Source organism: Hippichthys cyanospilos, chromosome 8 (genome assembly GCF_059441005.1).
Source record: "Hippichthys cyanospilos isolate Australia breed blue-spotted pipefish chromosome 8, RoL_Hcya_1.0, whole genome shotgun sequence".
In the NCBI taxonomy this organism is placed as follows: domain Eukaryota; kingdom Metazoa; phylum Chordata; class Actinopteri; order Syngnathiformes; family Syngnathidae; genus Hippichthys; species Hippichthys cyanospilos.
This window is the reverse complement of record NC_142376.1, coordinates 13015740-13033540: the sequence shown is the minus strand read 5'-3', so window position 1 is coordinate 13033540 and position 17801 is coordinate 13015740. Positions and strand designations below refer to the sequence as shown.

The window sequence follows — 17801 nt, the reverse complement described above, 5'->3', positions numbered from 1 at the left end:
GAGGACGTTAAGACACCTAATTGGGGCAAGTTAAGAGTGTCTTCTATTTACTTGACCAAAGATACCCCCGAGGGTATTAATTACTCCTAGAAATGGTAAGAAAATAGTGCACCTTTTCTTGAGAGAGATGTCTTAGAAGCAATAGTCAGCCACTTAATTAAAAAGAAATCACAGACAGATGGATAATATAAATATAATAAATAACTTTATTGTCAATTTATTACATAAACATACTGAAACACCACATCCTGTTTACTCCTGCTATGGAGATGCTCTATGAGTAAAAAACAGTTAAAAACACCATTGCAGCCTTCTGCTTTTCTTCATAGACATACAGTATTTCACATAGCTGCAATCCTTCATTGTAGATATAGTATTGAAGTGTCAGCACACTGCTCAGTGAGCGGTCAAGGTAAGACATGCGTTTTCTTTCAAAATCAACAATTTTATTTTCTAACAAACTGAACTAGCATGCCATGAACAACAATTGCTAATTCTTACACACATTTATTCTTCAGACATTTTTCTTCATAACAAATAATAACTCATTGAACTTTAATTACCTTCCCAAATCCGTTGAGTCCACTGGGTAGCGAAGTGGTGAAAAAGAGAATGTTAAAAAAAAAAAAAAGTAGCACAAATTAAATTGGAAGAAGTTATCTCTCTGTGTGAAGCTAGTGTTTTTTTTCATGCATTGTTTTAAAAAGTAACATTTACCATATTTTTCAGACAATGCGGTGCACCTCATTATTAGGCGCTGTATAAGTGAAGCTGCCTACTTTATAACAGTTTCGGAAATGGTTTATATGGCGCATTATATGTTAAACGGTCAATTCTAATTGTACCTAATGTTCATGACAAATTTAGCCGATAAAAAATGAGTTTGAATATGATTTGTCAATCAGGTGAACAATTGTGTTATTACTTTGGCTTATAATAAATGCTAACTTGGTTGACACTTCAACAGCTCTAAATACGTCAGCGACTACTCATCATTATCAAACCTGAATCGGATTACAGCATTGTGCAAGTGGGACTAAATTTCTTATGATTATTAGACATGAAAGCAGGACGTAGTTTTAGTTCCAGTAAGAAAAAAACAGACACCTGATAACGATAACATGCGAATGACAGATAATGTGAATGTAATGGTATTAGAAAGGAATTCATATCAAAGACGACAAGCTGAAAAGCTGAATGCCCCTCATACATGAGTTGCACTGATTTACAACATGCACTGTATATTTTTAAGAAATTCAAAGTTTGCATGTGCTCCCAAGCCCGTGTGGGTTCTCTTTGAGTACTCCCATTTCCTCCCACACTCCAAAAACATGCATGGCAGGTGTATTAGACATAATAAATTGTCCTTAAGTTTGATCTGCAGCCAACATCCAGTTCTGGGATTGGCACCAGCAAGCCTGTGTCCCTAGTGAGGATAAGCAGCGATAGAAAATGGATGGCTGGATAAAAGATTTTAAATGCACCTTATTGTACCAAAAATATGGGACTTTAGGTCATTGAATAGTACCAACATGAATCAAATGAAAATATGTGTGTTTTACAATAGCTACAATTCAAATAGATCACAGAAAAATCTTTGGGGAAAACACAAATGTTATGCCAGCAAATCTAACAATGGCACATTTAAGTAGCCCAATTTGAAAGCTTACAAAAACAATCTCAACACCTAAGTCATCAGTTGAAAATGATGAATTGATTCAAGTCGCCTTTTCCATTGCACTTGTGTGAAGCTTAATAACAGCTTACATGCACACCCGCACACAGGTTCACAGAAGCATTAAGAGGTAAAGAGACTGGAGCTAAAAAGACATTTGAAGGAAACATTGAAGGCAGAAAACTTTCCGCTCTATTACAAAGGAGCAGCCATATTGAGTGTTTCTTGTTTACAGTGATTACGCTAGCTTAGTGCTGGTCGCACAGCTATTGTAATGAAGATGGACAAAATGCACTGTGACAACTTATCCCAACTATACACTTTCAAAATGGCATACAATTGGGAAAGGTCATGTTTAATTATCATGCAACTTTGGTCAAACATGGCTGGTTCAAGAGAATTACTGTAATAAAATAAGGCTAAAAACTGCATAATCCCCATTTAATACATAGGATTTGCACAATAATTTTTAGTGCACTTTAAACACTTCAAACATCTAAATTCAAAGACAGATTTTTTTGTGACATTGGTTGACAGGTTATTTCTCAAGTGAGATTTTACATTCTAAAATGCCAAACATATATCGAGAGAAATGAACCACTGTCATGGTATAACAAATGCAAAGTAAAACGTATCATACTTTGAGGATGCCTGACGCACAATCTTCCCTGATAAAAAAAGTATCAACAGACACTTTTCACACTGGGGCTTCTATTAAGATTCCATGGAAGCTGTTTTGGGAGTTAGGTCGCTACGTGGTCCTAAGAATGCTAGATTATTTATTCGTGGTCCTATAAAGTGTGCTGATTTGCAGTTCTCAGCTACTCCTTGTTGACCTTGCACAATGTATTGGTGATGTGCTCATTAGGCAGCAGTGGCAGTGACCCCCACTTAATGAGGATTAATGCAGGACAAACTTGGATTTTTTTCTTTTTAAAACACAAACTTCCACAATGCCATTCCTACCTGTCCCTTAATGATTTCTATTATTACTGGGCAGCCATTTGTGTCCACGTGTAACCACTGGGGACGGGGTAAATGAAGAACCCTAAATATGAGACACGGTTGAATGGGAATTGAGCGAATGTGGATGGAAGGTGGGAACAATGAGTTGAGAAACAAAATTGTATTTTAACCCTTGTGCACACACTTGGCGAACTATATACACGTTGCATTTTTTCCCCTTATTTTGTAAATGCTTTTCAAGGCATAATAATTAAAGTTTTTTACGATCATTTTTTCCTTCAACCACTCAAAATGTTCAGTGGCATCAGTTCTATCCAAACATATGTAGGTTACATTTATTAACACCCAGAAAACATTGAACAAATGTATGATCTGTCTTTGTAGAGTAGTCTGTGATGTGATGTTGACACTTTAAGACATGGTCATTAACTGTTCTTTACCGCCACCTACTGTCATAAGGTGAAACACAAGTCACGAAAGATTTTTTTGTTTGCTGACATAGTTTGACTACCGCTTAACGGGATGGTGCAAAAGTTGCATGAAAAATCAATGTCATAAATTCTATTAAAGTACATCTCAAAATGTTTAATTATAATGGTTTTATATGGTCCCAAATTTGGAGTGTCAGAGTCGTTGCATTAAAAATCTTACATGTTTTAATCATCTGCTAGAAATTTCAGATCAGTATTGTTTTTTTCCCAAAGATTATTTTATGACATCATAAAAAAAAAAATCAAAGGAATTTCCATAATTTGTATTTTAATGCCACGAGGGTTACAGTAAGCAATGGTAGCGTGAATGGACATTGAAAGTATGCTGGATTAGTCAGTTTGAGTAAACTACTCCACTCCCCTCATAGTTTGTTGGTCATACATTCATCTTTGTGTTGCTATGGTGACCACCAATATTGTCGGGTCAGAATTCAGAGCAGCTATTATTAATTTCAGACTACACACTCTATTTTCCAAAGCAGCATCGAGGGTTAAAGATAAACCCACTCCACTCACCACTGACTCCAACAGAAAAGCACTCTTGAGCTGCAGTATTTGGTACAATCTCATCTTTGACATACTGATAAAAAAATGTGCAGCTTGCTGAGTCGAAGATTTTTGGGTTCACTGAAATGACTGTAACTCGTGTACTATTTGGTTATGATTTATAATGTGTGAATACCCAATAACTTTCCGATGTAAGTTTCATGGTGTTCCAGATGAGTGATAACAGAGCGAGATGTTATGCGTTGAGTGGAAGCTTATTTTCAAGCTCCCTTTAGGAAAATTATTTTTCGTTGAATGCTACTTGCTGTGGGACATGTAAAAAATTAATTCGACCAAGTTGCGTTCGTTGAAAAAAAAAATGGCTGAGACTATCTGTGATGTAAAAACACAAAACAAAAAAAAAACAAACATATTGATTTAGTAGTTAGCGGGCTTAGATTAAACACAATATTTACAGTACACAAGGAGGTTCTGAAAGGAAAAGAAAGAAAGTTGTAAACTTCTGTAAAAGCACCAGGCTGTATTATTCAAAAATGTAACCTGTCACTGCAAAGACTCTATAGCCGCTCAGTTTTAGGTTTACAAATTACAAAAGGCAGTCAACCATGCTTGACAAGTAGATGAAGCAGCAGCAGAAGAAAAAGACAAACAGTACGTTATTGACCTCATTGTAGCTAACAGGCAGCTTCACAAATGGAATATTGTTTACTCACGCAATATTGTTGGAGCATTATCTGTAAGATATTATTAGAAGTGTAATGTGCCTATAACATTACTGTATGTTGGTGTGAAATAAATAAATTGTAGTTATTTGTTAACCAAAATAGTAAATGCTAGCACGTTCATGCTAATCGCAATTGCTAAGCATTTAGCACAGGTATATTTGTCTAGTAACGGTGTAGAAGATAATAAAGAATGGGTATTTATATAAACTCACTTACATTCACGTTCAGTCTGAGTGAATTTTCATAAATGGATACAACAAAAAAATAAATAAATTATAAGTGAAAAGACAAATCTTTTTTTGTTTTGGGGTGTGTGTTGGGGTGTCGATTACAACCAATAAATTATAGGATAATCGATTTTAAAAGGTTTTGATAGTGACAGAATCCACCCTTATATCTTCGTATTCTTAAGTTACCATCATATACAGTATTACATCAACATCTATACTTTCACAGCTGCTAAACAAGAACAAGAAAACACAAAAAAAGAAATTTGTCAACACCATGACATCAAAATCAAACAGAATGGCGGAAAAGTGTCATTGTGTCCACTGGAATGTACATAAGAGCCATGTCGTCAATGAGAATGTGGAGGCAGGCTCATTGGCTGGCTGGGGGTGTTGAGGGTAGTCTCGGAAGAGGCCACTAGTCATAGTGGCGCTTCAGTCAATCCCTCAAGGGGGAGGGTAGTGGCATTGTCAGTGGGCCGCTGGTCCTCCTGAGGATGCGAGGATGTGTGCGCGCTAGCAGCCAGGTTGGCGTAGGCAAGGTGACAGTCCGTGTGCAGAAAGGGAGGGTAGTGCTGGCGGTAGCTGATGTATGCAAACAATAGCCCGATCACTCCTCCAACAAAGGCATCTGTACAGTCACAGGGGGATATATTTTTAAGGGTGTGACCGTTGTTAATTTTAGCCTAATGCTGTAACATCTTCTGTGAAGCCAAGAATTAATTCAGTACAACAGAATGTGCTTTACTGCCTCAGTGTGCATATTCTTTAAAACTTAATGGAAATTAACCGGAATGCAAAGCTAATAAGCTGTGATGGTCTCAAGCGGCGATGGCAAGAGTTCTGCAACATATTGTAACTATCCATTCAATTTCTATCATACAAGCTTGGGGGATATAAAATGACCTTAGCCCTCAGCCTCTGGCTACAGAGTGAAGGAGACATTTCCACACGATACACATGCTATAGGCTCTTAGGTCTTATTAAAGCCTCTACTTCTCTCTCCTTCTGGCTGAAATGAAATATAACACCAATTTTCACCATTCCGAATTTCTATAATGCATGAGCTTGCTCTATGAATGTTTCATTGACTCCTGTCAAATATATTTAACAGTCTGAGACCATGTGCAATCAATTAATATGATGGCCTCTCAGTGGCAGTGATTGGGAGTCAAGGCTTAGCCTCAAAAGAACGAGCTCACATAAAAAAAGGCAAAGGGATGACGGGACTATCAGTATTTATCAAGCATGCCACAGCTGCCTGGCTAATGGTGTTTCCCAGCTTGTGTTTACACCGTGAGTAGAGCGAGTCCCCTCAGGTTTAATGGGCTGCACTATTGCTGCATATGCTGACACTGTGCTAGGAGAGGAACGGGACAACATTTGCTTTGAGCAAACAAACAAGTGATGATGGGGGAACAAATATCCAATTTTTGGGGGGTAGAGTCTTTTTGGCTGCTCAAAGTGTGCCACGCCTTCAATTCAGAGAGTAGCTTTAATGTTTGTGTTCAATCGCGCAAGCAGTAGGGAAAGCGGTGGGGGCTGTTGCCACTTTTTTTTTTTTGGTCTTAACCTGCATTATGCTTTCATGGGACTGATGTGGTGAACTTCTGCTTTGCCATAAAGCAAAAAACTATGGTGGCTCTTAGGAGTAAAAAAGGCTCAACACTTTATAAAAAGCTGAGTATAGAAAAGACCACAGCATAGGTATTGTCAGTGGTGTGGCTCGATAAAAAACTTAAAACTGTGAAACTGATTCATTTATATGTTTCACCATTCGTATCTCTGTTTCACCATTTGTATGAGTATGACTCTCACGAGACATGACTTCATGTTTTTGCATGAATCTCTCCTTTGGATTGGTGAGTCTGATCCTTTGCATGCATGGATCTGAGCCTTTGGGTTTGAGTTGAATATGCAAATTAAGATGAGGTCACACCAAGCTACTGGGCAAAGTCAGACAATTTGCAAATCACATATACCATGTATATACCATGGCTCTGAATATCATAGTTATTCAGTGTTTTAACACCTGTTTAACACCGGCTAATTTAAAGTGCTCCAGCATTTTGTGGTTAATTTAACTATCCTATGTACCAAAGGCGGGCTTATTCTTTCGTTTGATTAATTGACATATCAAACACAAGACATAACTCTCTTTATGTAATGAGATATCGTAAACATTAGTGGCTTGATGGACCTCACATTGTAATTATGTAAAATATCAAAGTCATGTAACCCCAACATTCTTCTAGTATGCCAGGTTTTTTTGATTGATAGAAAGCCCACAGTTTATATATTTTCAGTAATGTTAAATTCATCAATGAACTTTATCTGTCTATCCGCTGCCCCTAAATGATTGTAGAGGGACTGACATGAGAATGCAGTACATACAGAATGTGGCAATGTCCTGTAACAATGCAAACAAGCATTTGTACTTGTGGGGAACTACATACACCTTATGTTGAATTAAGCTGTATGTGAAAAGCGCAGCAGAAATACTTGTAGCAAAAAAAATGAAATGAAAGGAAATATCCTTGTTACTCTGAAATGTACATGAAAGAAACAATACAATATGTTAATATTTAGATTATTGTTGGTATTGAGACTAAAAATCAGGATGTTGTTGGATACTTGAAAATCGTCCTATGACTTATTTATTTGTTTTGAAATTCATTGCGCAGCATTTGATGCACAATGTAATGTTTTGTAATTAGGGTTGAAAATCAGTGTTATGTACTCTAATATTAATCCAATAATCCTACAGTTGACTGCTTGGGACAATCACAGCTAGATTGCGTCATATTTTCAAATGAAACCTTGATCTCCTACTTTTTAAATTTTTCATCAATGAAAAAAAAAACCTGTAAAAATGACAATGCTGTCAACACAGAGCATACATTTTTTTCATTGATAATTTTCATTCACATACAATATGGAATGTCATTTTCCAATCTTTCTAGAGATTACTAATATTATTTTTAAAAGGCACCAAATAAAATCCTCCATCTCTTTGAAGTAATTATCCATGCTGCACAAAAAGTGCATGCAGTCACATAAAGATGACAAAGCTGTTCGGAAGATTGCACTTTTCATTCATGTCATTTTAATTCCTGAACTACAATGCATCATCTTGATTTAGTGGGGTGCAATTCTTGTTTGTTTTGCACACACTGATGAGGGCTGTGTTCGGATTGAGTGGCGCAATCAAAAGCACACTCTCATTTAAACCAGCGATTTGTATTGAAAAAAAAAAAAAAAAAATGTGGCACTTCATTCAGTTTTTAATTAAATAAAAATAAGTCAATAAATAACCTGCTTTGAAGGATGACGTGCAAGATTGGTGTCGAAGGTCACCTTTCCTGAACATAAGTTATCCTTGATAAAGGTGTATTTTAATATCTAGCAAGGTATTGGTGTCATGTTCAAAATCCAAACCTTTTTTTTCTCTTTTCATCAACGTTCTTCACCTGCAGAGTATTGAAGCATGCGTGCTTATTGTCTCAACGAAGTCCAAAATGCACAAGTGTTGGAATCTTTTGACTGACCTTGCCAATGGTGTTTGTAGTCACAAGTCCGGGACAAAGCAATCATCATCGCGCTGTAGAGGGGCAAGACCATGGCACACAGGCGCCAGCTACGACCTCGGCCTTGGTCAGTAAAGCACTGCAGCTTTCCCGCAAGGTAGAAGGAAGTAAATCCAAGCCCGGAGAATGCAACTAATTCACAGATGACAAAGACAAGAATAGCAAGGTTGAAGTTCCTCTTTTTTGAGACTAAGCATTGTTCCAAAATGAGCCATCTAAATCCTCATCTACAGACAGTCAGTTATATCGAGTGGATGTTTGCTGACATGAGACGGGGAATGTCTCTTTGACATTTCATATTAAACATTTCAAGATAAAACAAAAACATTTCAACAACAACTCAAAATTGGACGCTCAACCAACAAGTAAGCAAAAGGAAAACACTGAAATATTTCTTTGGCAATTATGCTACTGTATGTGGCCGGGGACGATACAGGTCTTACAGTACCTTTTTGTTTTGCACACAATTTGGGGTTTTTGTTCAGTATGCATTGTCTCAAAAACCCATTGTCTTGTAGTTAAAAGTTAGTGTTCACAACATTATTTTTAATTACGCTTATTGTATTGTTTCTTAGAAGATGTTTTTTTTCTATGTCAGTAGTATATAAAAAGGTTAAAAGCATTGTTTCTTATTCTATTGTTGTTTATACAGCGCACCAAGCCATTGTCTAGATTAAGTACATTTGTGACTTAACTGAGACATGATCATCATTTCGGTGTACATTCTTTTGTTATTCTTGTTTGGTAGTTTAGTCGGTAGTTTGGTACTTGTAGGAAATATGTGCCTTGGCTGCACATGTTGGAAAACAGTCATCTAATCTAAATGGTACTCACCTGAAAAGCTCAAATGATTAAATGTCTGCAGATAGACTTCATACGTCTTATCTAATAGGGATAGAGGATTGATGATGAGTATTTGTACTCGCTACCTGTTGACAATTATGTGTCAATGAGCTCATCTCATGCATGAAGTACCTTCTTCATCTCTTATTCACGGGACATGAACACACATGGCTGTCATCTATTTGACTCTAAACACCGCGGCGCTGGATACCCAATCAAACAAACGGTATGCTTTCATTGCACACTTTCATCTTTAATTTGAGGGGATTCATAGTCAGTAGGCATATGTTACCCAGGTTTTAATGAGGGCTGACTGGCTAGCTGCATGCTAGCATCGACTATTCTCGGGTTAAATAAAGTTTCAGTGAGAAACAAAGCATCTCGGTCAGGGGTATAGTGATTTTCAGTGAGTTGTAATTCCAACAGCCCTTTCATGTATCAGAGATCTTGCGTTGGATATACTGTGTAGCAGTGTCGTTCGACCTTTTTTTCTTTGCGTGTTTCGCCTGCAACACACTACTGCTGAAAATGGCACATTATAGTTCCAAAAATTACAAAAATATAAATAAATAAACATGGAATTGGTTCATTGCCTGAGGCACAGCTGACCGTGTCTCAAGGAACACTACTTAGCCATGGCACAGTGATTGAAAAACTTTGCTGTAAAAAGATACACATGAGCATTTTCTTCCTGTTGGTTGTCAACAGCAACTCTGTCCAGTAATGTGTCATGGCATGCATTTGGTTTGCATGGAAGCTGGGAGTCAAGCTGATCTGCAATATTTTCATTAGTATTTCCCCATTGTCGATGCATACATCATGCAAAAAAAAAAGCACTGGAGGTGATGACCTCAGGTGCAAGATGGGCTCCACTTCAGGTTCTCTGAATAGTGTTGATTTCCATCTTGTCCTCATCATTGCTGTCTTGATTGTGCTTTGTGCTCTGGAATGATAATATCTGAAGTGGTCCTGTGTTCCTCTATGAACAGGTTGCTTGGATGGAGTGATGTGGTACACAGGAGTGTGGACACACTGGAATCCACTATCACCTTGGAACCATACAAAAAATGTTAAATGTTGTACCATTTATATCACATATTGCCTGCGTGCTGATGGAGTAGAAAACCTTGTAGCTTCTAGTTAAGATAATCCATCTGGTGTCAGCTTTGTGATTTGATACATACAGCATCCATCGATTGCCCCAACAACAGTTACAGATGCATGTATTCCTGACAGTGCGATGTGGAATACTGAGTTTTTTCGTCCCCTCTTTACGTTCTCGGCTTTGAGACAAAAACAACTGTCATGACCCTGGTGGGATGGCTGTATTTGTGTTGTTTTGTCTCCATCTGCAGGCGTTTTTAGGTAATTGCACTTATTTTCTGTTGCCGTCACATCACAGAGATAATGGTCTGCTGTTAGTCAGCCTTTGGTTCTATCGTGAGTGGTTACAAAACCGTATTTATAGTGCATTTTACTGCTTTATTCAAAATTGAATGGGTTAGCCATGGGTTCCAAGATTGCTAGTAGAGAGAGAAGTAAGAAGATGATTTATATGGAAACAAAGCTGGAAATAATCAAGAAATATGACGCTAGCCTAGCCTAGGCTACCCTTACTAGGGAATATAGGCATAACAAGCGCCAGTCAAAGGTCAAAAATATATGTAGCACTAACTATACTATTTTTAAAATGTATGTACAATTTTGATGTTTTTACCTGGGATTCTAAACGAATTAGGTATTTAACATAGGTTTGGATTGCCCGCCATACCGTGAATTGGCCTTACAAACCGAAAGGCTGAGCGAATTAATCTCCTAACGTGGTGTCCCACTGTATTATTATTAATCTTTTTACATAGCATTTATTTATATTCAAGGATGCTTAAACCTATTTTACCTACCGTTAGATGTAGCACCAACACAACCATTTGAGTGTCTTTTGTCCATGATTGTCTTTTGTGCCTTGAAAAGAGATGAATCTTTATGACCCAAGCAACACACGCAAAATTGGAGCTGCATGGTGGAAGTCAAGAAACACTTGGCATGTCTTCTTGTACAACAACAAGCACGCTGATCAAAATGATGACATACTAGGATCAAAAGAGGGGACAAAGACTATGGGCTGAGAGATATGGGATTTGGCATAAGTGTGTATGTATGTCTCAATCTGCGCCATACTGCCATTCACCTGAAGTCAGCTAGGATAGCGTGATGCTCAATCATATACAATAAGATGCAGGAAAGTAATGATGGACATATACTGTGTGTGTATATATATATATATATATATATATATATATATATATATATATATATATATATATATATATATATATATATATATATATATACTTTTCAATAGTTTGATAATTCACAAAAGTTACTTTTTAAATAAAATATCATACTGTATTATAAACTATAATATGATAAACCAGGTGCAGCCAGATGTTTGTTAGTGGCATTATTTTGCCTTCACTTTTTTTACAGTCACCAGGTCACAGGTCTCTATTCAATTTTTTAACCCCTCATAAAAGATAATTGCAATGTCAGTACCTCCTTCAGATTCAGCACAGATAAAAATATGCCTCCAGCATAACAAGAACTTTTTACATATTGGTATGCTAGACATGTTCAGGTCAGTTGGGCGAAAAGAAAAATGTCAATATTAAAGTGGTGGAGGAGACCCAAGAAGCTCTACATGCACATAAGTTAGGTGGTCAAAACAGTTGACTGACTGCAGGCGTTGACAACCTACACTACACCACAAAGATTGATTTCTTTGCATGATAACATGATCATCGTGGGCAGTCTCTACAGCGTAATGATTTTTCACATTCACTTCACAAACAAAAGATACGCAGTATGAAGACTAAGGGCTCTAATTTGGTAGACGGGTGCAGGTGTGTTTGGTTAAATAACGGTGCATCTTCAATGTTGTGCTGGTGCAAGTCTAGTTTTCTGTATTTAGGGATTTGGTTGACCGCACTGCACATTTCTGGACAAGCCAGTGAACAGAGGCCGCTCACCCAGCGGATCTGACATTTTGGTAACAAAGAGCGGACTACCCAATGCATAAAAGCTGGGCGTCCTAAATTTTGTGATGGAACAGGTCCAGTCTTTCGTACATGTTCATGCAAACGGGCAGTAAATGTCTCCGTTTTGCCCGAATTGCTACATGTCGCCGGCTTTTTTTTTCCATCAAAACACGAATTTGAAACCGCACTATGCGTTTTCATATAGACATGACTTTTTTAAATAAACAAACAACGACGGCGAGGGGGAGTCTATGCGGATTTAAATAGGCCGGTTACATGTAGACAAGGCCCCAGTGTGCCATGGAAGGACTCATTCACAACAGCTTTGACTTCCTCCCAGGTCAATTCGAAATCATCTGTCCAAAAAGTCTTTTTTCAGATACGTATCCGGTACTTTACGTACATCGACTTTTTTTTTTTTTTTTTGCCATTTTCTGCCATCTGGACATACCATGCAAGTGAGATGCAACCCATTCAAAGGAATAGGAAAGGGCCGCTCAGATTGCATGTCTTGCGAATTGTCAAATCTCGGTCTGACGCCACCCTGACCATGTCTGCACCCTGCCAATTGCCAGTCTTGCGGCTGACCACCAAAATAAGAACCTATCAGTTAGCTGCAGATACGAGTTTCACAGTGGAAAGTCTTTACTCAAGAAACAACACTTTTATTTGTTTATAGCCATGTGGAGGGCTGTAAAGGAAGCAAGAGACTGATCCGAGGAACAATACTGCAGACAAGCTCTTCTGTCTACAGCAGGTAATCTATACCAGAAGCAGAGCAGCTAGAAATGTAAATAATTCAACACACCATAAAACTGTCTGTTTCATTCACAGGAATCAGTCAAACAGCTAAGAAGCATGGCCACAAAAAAAGAAAATAAAGCTCTGAGGAGAAATTTCTATTTTCAAGATAGGAGGCATGTTTAACTCCATTTATCGCCAATGTTGTAGTCAACTGGTCCCTAACATCATCCAACAAGCTACCATCCAGTGAGTTTCTCAGTTTAACAGCCCCCTTTTGATAGCTACGTCATTCATGCTGTATGTTTTAATAAGTTACATATCATTACTACATTTTCATTTCTTTTTGCATAAAATGAGTCATTCTCAATGGATCAATTATACTTTTTTTAGATCATAATTTTCAAACTTGCAGGTGAGAAGCAGCAACCTAAAACCAGTTGAAGTTTTAATTTCGGAGAATAATCTCAAATTTATACTGTGTTAAAAAAACAAAACCCTCTTATAATGTACTTTTTGTTGTTAGCAACTAAACTTTGCTAACTTTACAGACACACACACGGAGACGGACAAAGATGAACATTTACATGGTTTTACTTTAAAATGTTTGACAGCTCATTGGAAAACCAAAACAAACAAACAAAAAAAATCATACACTTTCCAAAGCCAAGTTCAAATACTGTACTTGTACTGTACATCTTTGACGTACCATCTCAGAGCAAGTGACCTCTGCAGGGCATAATTCCAAAATGTTATTCAAGTAAATATTTGTTACTACCTTCGTAGAAAATACTTTTTTTTAATTTTGAAAAAAAATTGCGATTGAATAGCTAAATCATGTTATTATTAATTTGACAGATTTGATTTATGTATACTTAAACAGCTTATCGATGACTGACTCACATGTTCTATTGGATGTAATGCTCAAATGCTGTATTAAACCTTTAAAGATGACTCACATTCATAATGGGGGGTAAGAACAACTCTGTACACAATGCAAGCAGAGAATATATCTAAGATTTATACAAGTTGCGCTTCTACTTGTATAATAGAGCACACTGTAAATACTGTGAAATGTCTTTCTTTTGTCTGTTTTTCTTTTTGTAAATCGTTGTATTCATTTTGTGCGTTGGTATCACAAGCCCCTTAAAACCGACCCCAATAAAAAGTCACAATGAAAGAATGCAATCCATCCATTTTCTTCTGCTTTATTGGGAAGAAACCCCGGGTCGAGGGGGTAGCAGCTTGAGCAGGGAAGTCCGGACTATAAAATAATGTTTTGACTTTTATCTTAATGCTAAATGATGCTGATATTAAGCCATTTTAATCATCTGAAATGCAGCCGTTTCCTCTTGCCTGTTCAAACAGTTCACACAGAGGACCCATCAGATTCTGAGCAGGGGCTTTTCCATCAAACCAGCAAAGCTGGCAGAGTTTAGATAATAGCGCTAAAACCTTTAAGAGCTGTGTTTAGCATCTGGAGAATTCAGTGGTGGTCCGTGCATGTGATGTCCTACCTTATGGAATTATATTTGTGCCACAATCGCGAGCAAGCAAAGAGAGATTTTGAGCAAGCTAGAATAGATTTTGAGCACAGGAAACTATATTGAGCAAGCAAGGCTAGATCATGAGCACAGAAAAACTTTTTGCTCGCTCCAAATTTCTCGTTGCTCACTCACGATAGCCCTTCCTCTGTCGCTCAAGATGTAGCTTTATGAGACTAAACGGTAAATAATAATAATAATAATAGTATTAAAAATAATGCCCAATAAAATGAATGTGGGTTTAAAAAAACGTATATATATATATATATATATATATATATATATATATATATATATATATATATATATATATATATATATATATATATATATATATATATATATATGATTTTTCTGCTAAAGGTCCCTGAGTCTGGCTCTAACCCTAACCCTAACCCACTGGGAGAATTACAATGAGAGAAAAATGTATATTACATTTGAGAGGAGCATGATGGTGCCTCTTTGTTGCCACGAATAATATAATTTGTTCATGCATTTTGAGCAGGGAGGTTACACGAGGATTACTGCAGCAGCAGATGGTTATGAAAGGAGAAAAGGGGGCATTACTGAAGCAAATTTGCGTCATGCCTTTTGGAAGCCTTGATAGATAAATCTATTGGGACAGAATTATTGATTACAAATGCAAGATGTGTGCAGCCTGATTGTTTCTCATCTTCAAAGGAGCAAGTGGGTTGTTCATGAGTGAAAAAGACACATGTGCTAGGACATTTTGCACCTTTGAGTTTTAAATAGAATGGAGATGGAAGCTGATGCACTTGAGAAGTTGGGGAAAATACTGTTTTTAGTATCATCTTAAAATGTTTAATCAAAGTAAAATAACATCATTCATGACCTTTGAAGCCTCAAGAAGTGGTTCACCAGTCGGTGCGATGAATGAACATACAAGAGAAATCCACATAATTATTCATATTTTAATGATAAATAAATGGATTTACACTGATACAGCACTTTTCTAACTCGGGTACTCAAGGTGTTTTTTTTCTGACAACTCAGTTACCGACTGATGACACAGCATCAGGGGCAGTGTCACTGTCAGTTCAGTGTCTTGCTCGAGGACATTTTGGCATGGTCACTATGGTCAGGGAATCGAACTCACAGCTTGTCAGTTGGGAGAAGATGACTCTACTGAACGGTGCCCCTCCTTTGTGAATGAAGCACGTATTACTTGCAGAATCTTTTTTTAATGTGCATTTGCTGTGTTTGCAGTGTTTTTTAAATGTGTTTGCATTTTATGTTTGCAGTTGGTTTCTGTTTGCTTGTTGGCCCGATTCCTGTGTTTGTCAAGCACTCTGTAAGGCACTTAACAACAACTGTTGTTCCCGACCACCAGGCGTAACACCGGGTTGGCAAATACAAGTTGACAAAATAAAACTTAATGAGATGAACTTCGACAAGAGACAGACAAGGAAAACATGACAACCAAAATCTAGGTTAAACCAAAATCCACAAAAAAATAACATAAAATCACAATTATTGTGAATCTTCACACCTAACGTTCCTGAAATTGCCATATACACATTTAGATGTGATTATTATGACATGGAATACAACAAGGACCGCAAACTGGTTAGCACGTCTGCCTCACAGTTCAGAGGTCCAAGGTTCAATTCCAGCTTGCTTCAACCGTCATGTATGAAGTTTGCATGTTCTCCCCATGCCTGCACAGGTTCTCTCTGGGCAATCTGGCTTCCTCTCAGGTTCCAAGAACATGCGTGGTAGATGCACTGGACACTCCATAAATTACCCTTAAGTGTGATTGTGAGTGTGAATGGTTTGTCTATGTGTGTCCTGTGATTGGCTGGCAATCAGTCCAGGGTGTCCCCTGCCTACTACCTGAAGGGCGCACCTGGAAGCCATTGACCTTAGTGAGCATAAGCAGCTAAAGAAAAGGAATAATGAGAACCAAGTATTTATGAAGACAAGTATGTTTTTTTTAAGGTTAAAATGGGAAAGAAATGTAATAGCTGTGAAAGGTGAATTAATAGTCACTGCAATGTAGGTCCGATTTTCTTTTTTTTTTTTGGCAAAAAGAACTTTTTTTTGGTTTTTTTTTTGCTTTAGTGGGCCACAATAAGGGATGCTTTGGGCTGCCCTTGAATTTGAAATCTTTGGTGCGAAATTTTATCTTTGATTGACATGCACAACATGCCAGTATTAACCTGCCGCACATATAAAATAAGGACAAGAAACAGAAAACGCCTCATAGAATCCCTTGAGTAGGATTTTTCTTTTTTGCAACTGGCTGCCAAAAAGCCAGGATCTACCCAGTCTTTCGCTCAAAGTCACCTGGGATTGGCATTACCCCTACCTGCAGCACCAAAGAAGTGCAGTACAGAAAATTATGATTTATTCTGTGGATTTATTTTAGATTTCTGGTAAGATCCGTAAAATAGTCTGAAAAGCAAATTGTCTTTTTCTGGTTTATTTAATTTGAAGCTTCAACAACACAACTCTTAACAGAGCAGTCTGGTGATCTATAAGATAAGATTCTTATTCACTCAAAGAAGCTAACTCCTACAAGATGAAAGATAGCGATAACCCCAAAGAAAAAATCCTCTATCCAACTGGCTTATTGGTCAGCAGAATAGAATTAATTACAACCAGAAGAGAGGCAAAAACCATAATATAATTTATGGTCTATACAGTATGTCTGTGTTGAACTTCACAAATAGCTCTCGTGTATGTTAAATGAAAGGGTCTTTGTTAAAAAAAAAAAAAAAAAAAATCAGTCAGTGAACGACAAAATGTTATACTAATACTTCTTTTCCATTATGGATCTTATTTAGTTAGTAAATGCTATATTTTGTTAGTGCCATATGCCGAGTTTTGCCTTTATGAGGGTTATAACAGAATACTGCTGCATATGCAAAAGTAGCCAATGTGAGCAGCTGGTGGGTTTAAAAGTGTACTTCCTCTCCCACTCTCACAACGATAACAATTAAATCGGTTGGCAGTAATTTTAGAAACACACAATAAGTGTGCAGAAGGAGAGTGATGGTGCTTAGAGAATTTCCCACCAGTGCATACTTAGTCATACCCAAAACCCCTTCTTTTAAAGTTTTAGTCCAGGGATCCTCAATCCAGGGATGATCTTGCACACATATACTAGCAAGGATGCATCTCATTTCTCTCTTTTTGTATTTTAATTTTATGTGACCCCTTCCATTATCTGCAAAGCATCACTCCACACCAGAGCATATTAACCAGCCGCTTAGGCATGGGTGACTATGTATTATCAGTCCTTCACCAGCTGAATCTCAATTTGTGAAAGTACTCTGAATTTCTATTATAGACATTTTACAGTTCTTCATTTTGTTTCATTGAATTGTGAAGAGGGACAAATCAGTGCTGGAATGCCATTATGTCTGTATTAGATGGCACAAAAACACTTATTAAGTCGTCATATATTGCTTGAATTACAGAGACCAATTTGACAAGA

General features: G+C 37.4%; 1 protein-coding gene across 1 annotated transcript in view; it reads right to left on the bottom strand.

The window, feature by feature from the left end:
• Positions 1–204: 204 nt before the first annotated feature.
• Positions 205–17801, bottom strand: part of plpp4 (phospholipid phosphatase 4) — a 60200-nt gene continuing 42603 nt past the window's right edge. Inside the window, exons 6-7 of the mRNA XM_088422203.1 lie at positions 8140–8310; positions 205–5222 (exon numbers count right to left, since the gene is read on the bottom strand). Coding sequence (XP_088278329.1) covers positions 5014–5222; positions 8140–8310 — 380 coding nt within the window. The 3' untranslated portion in view covers positions 205–5013. The remainder of the gene's footprint in view (positions 5223–8139; positions 8311–17801) is intronic.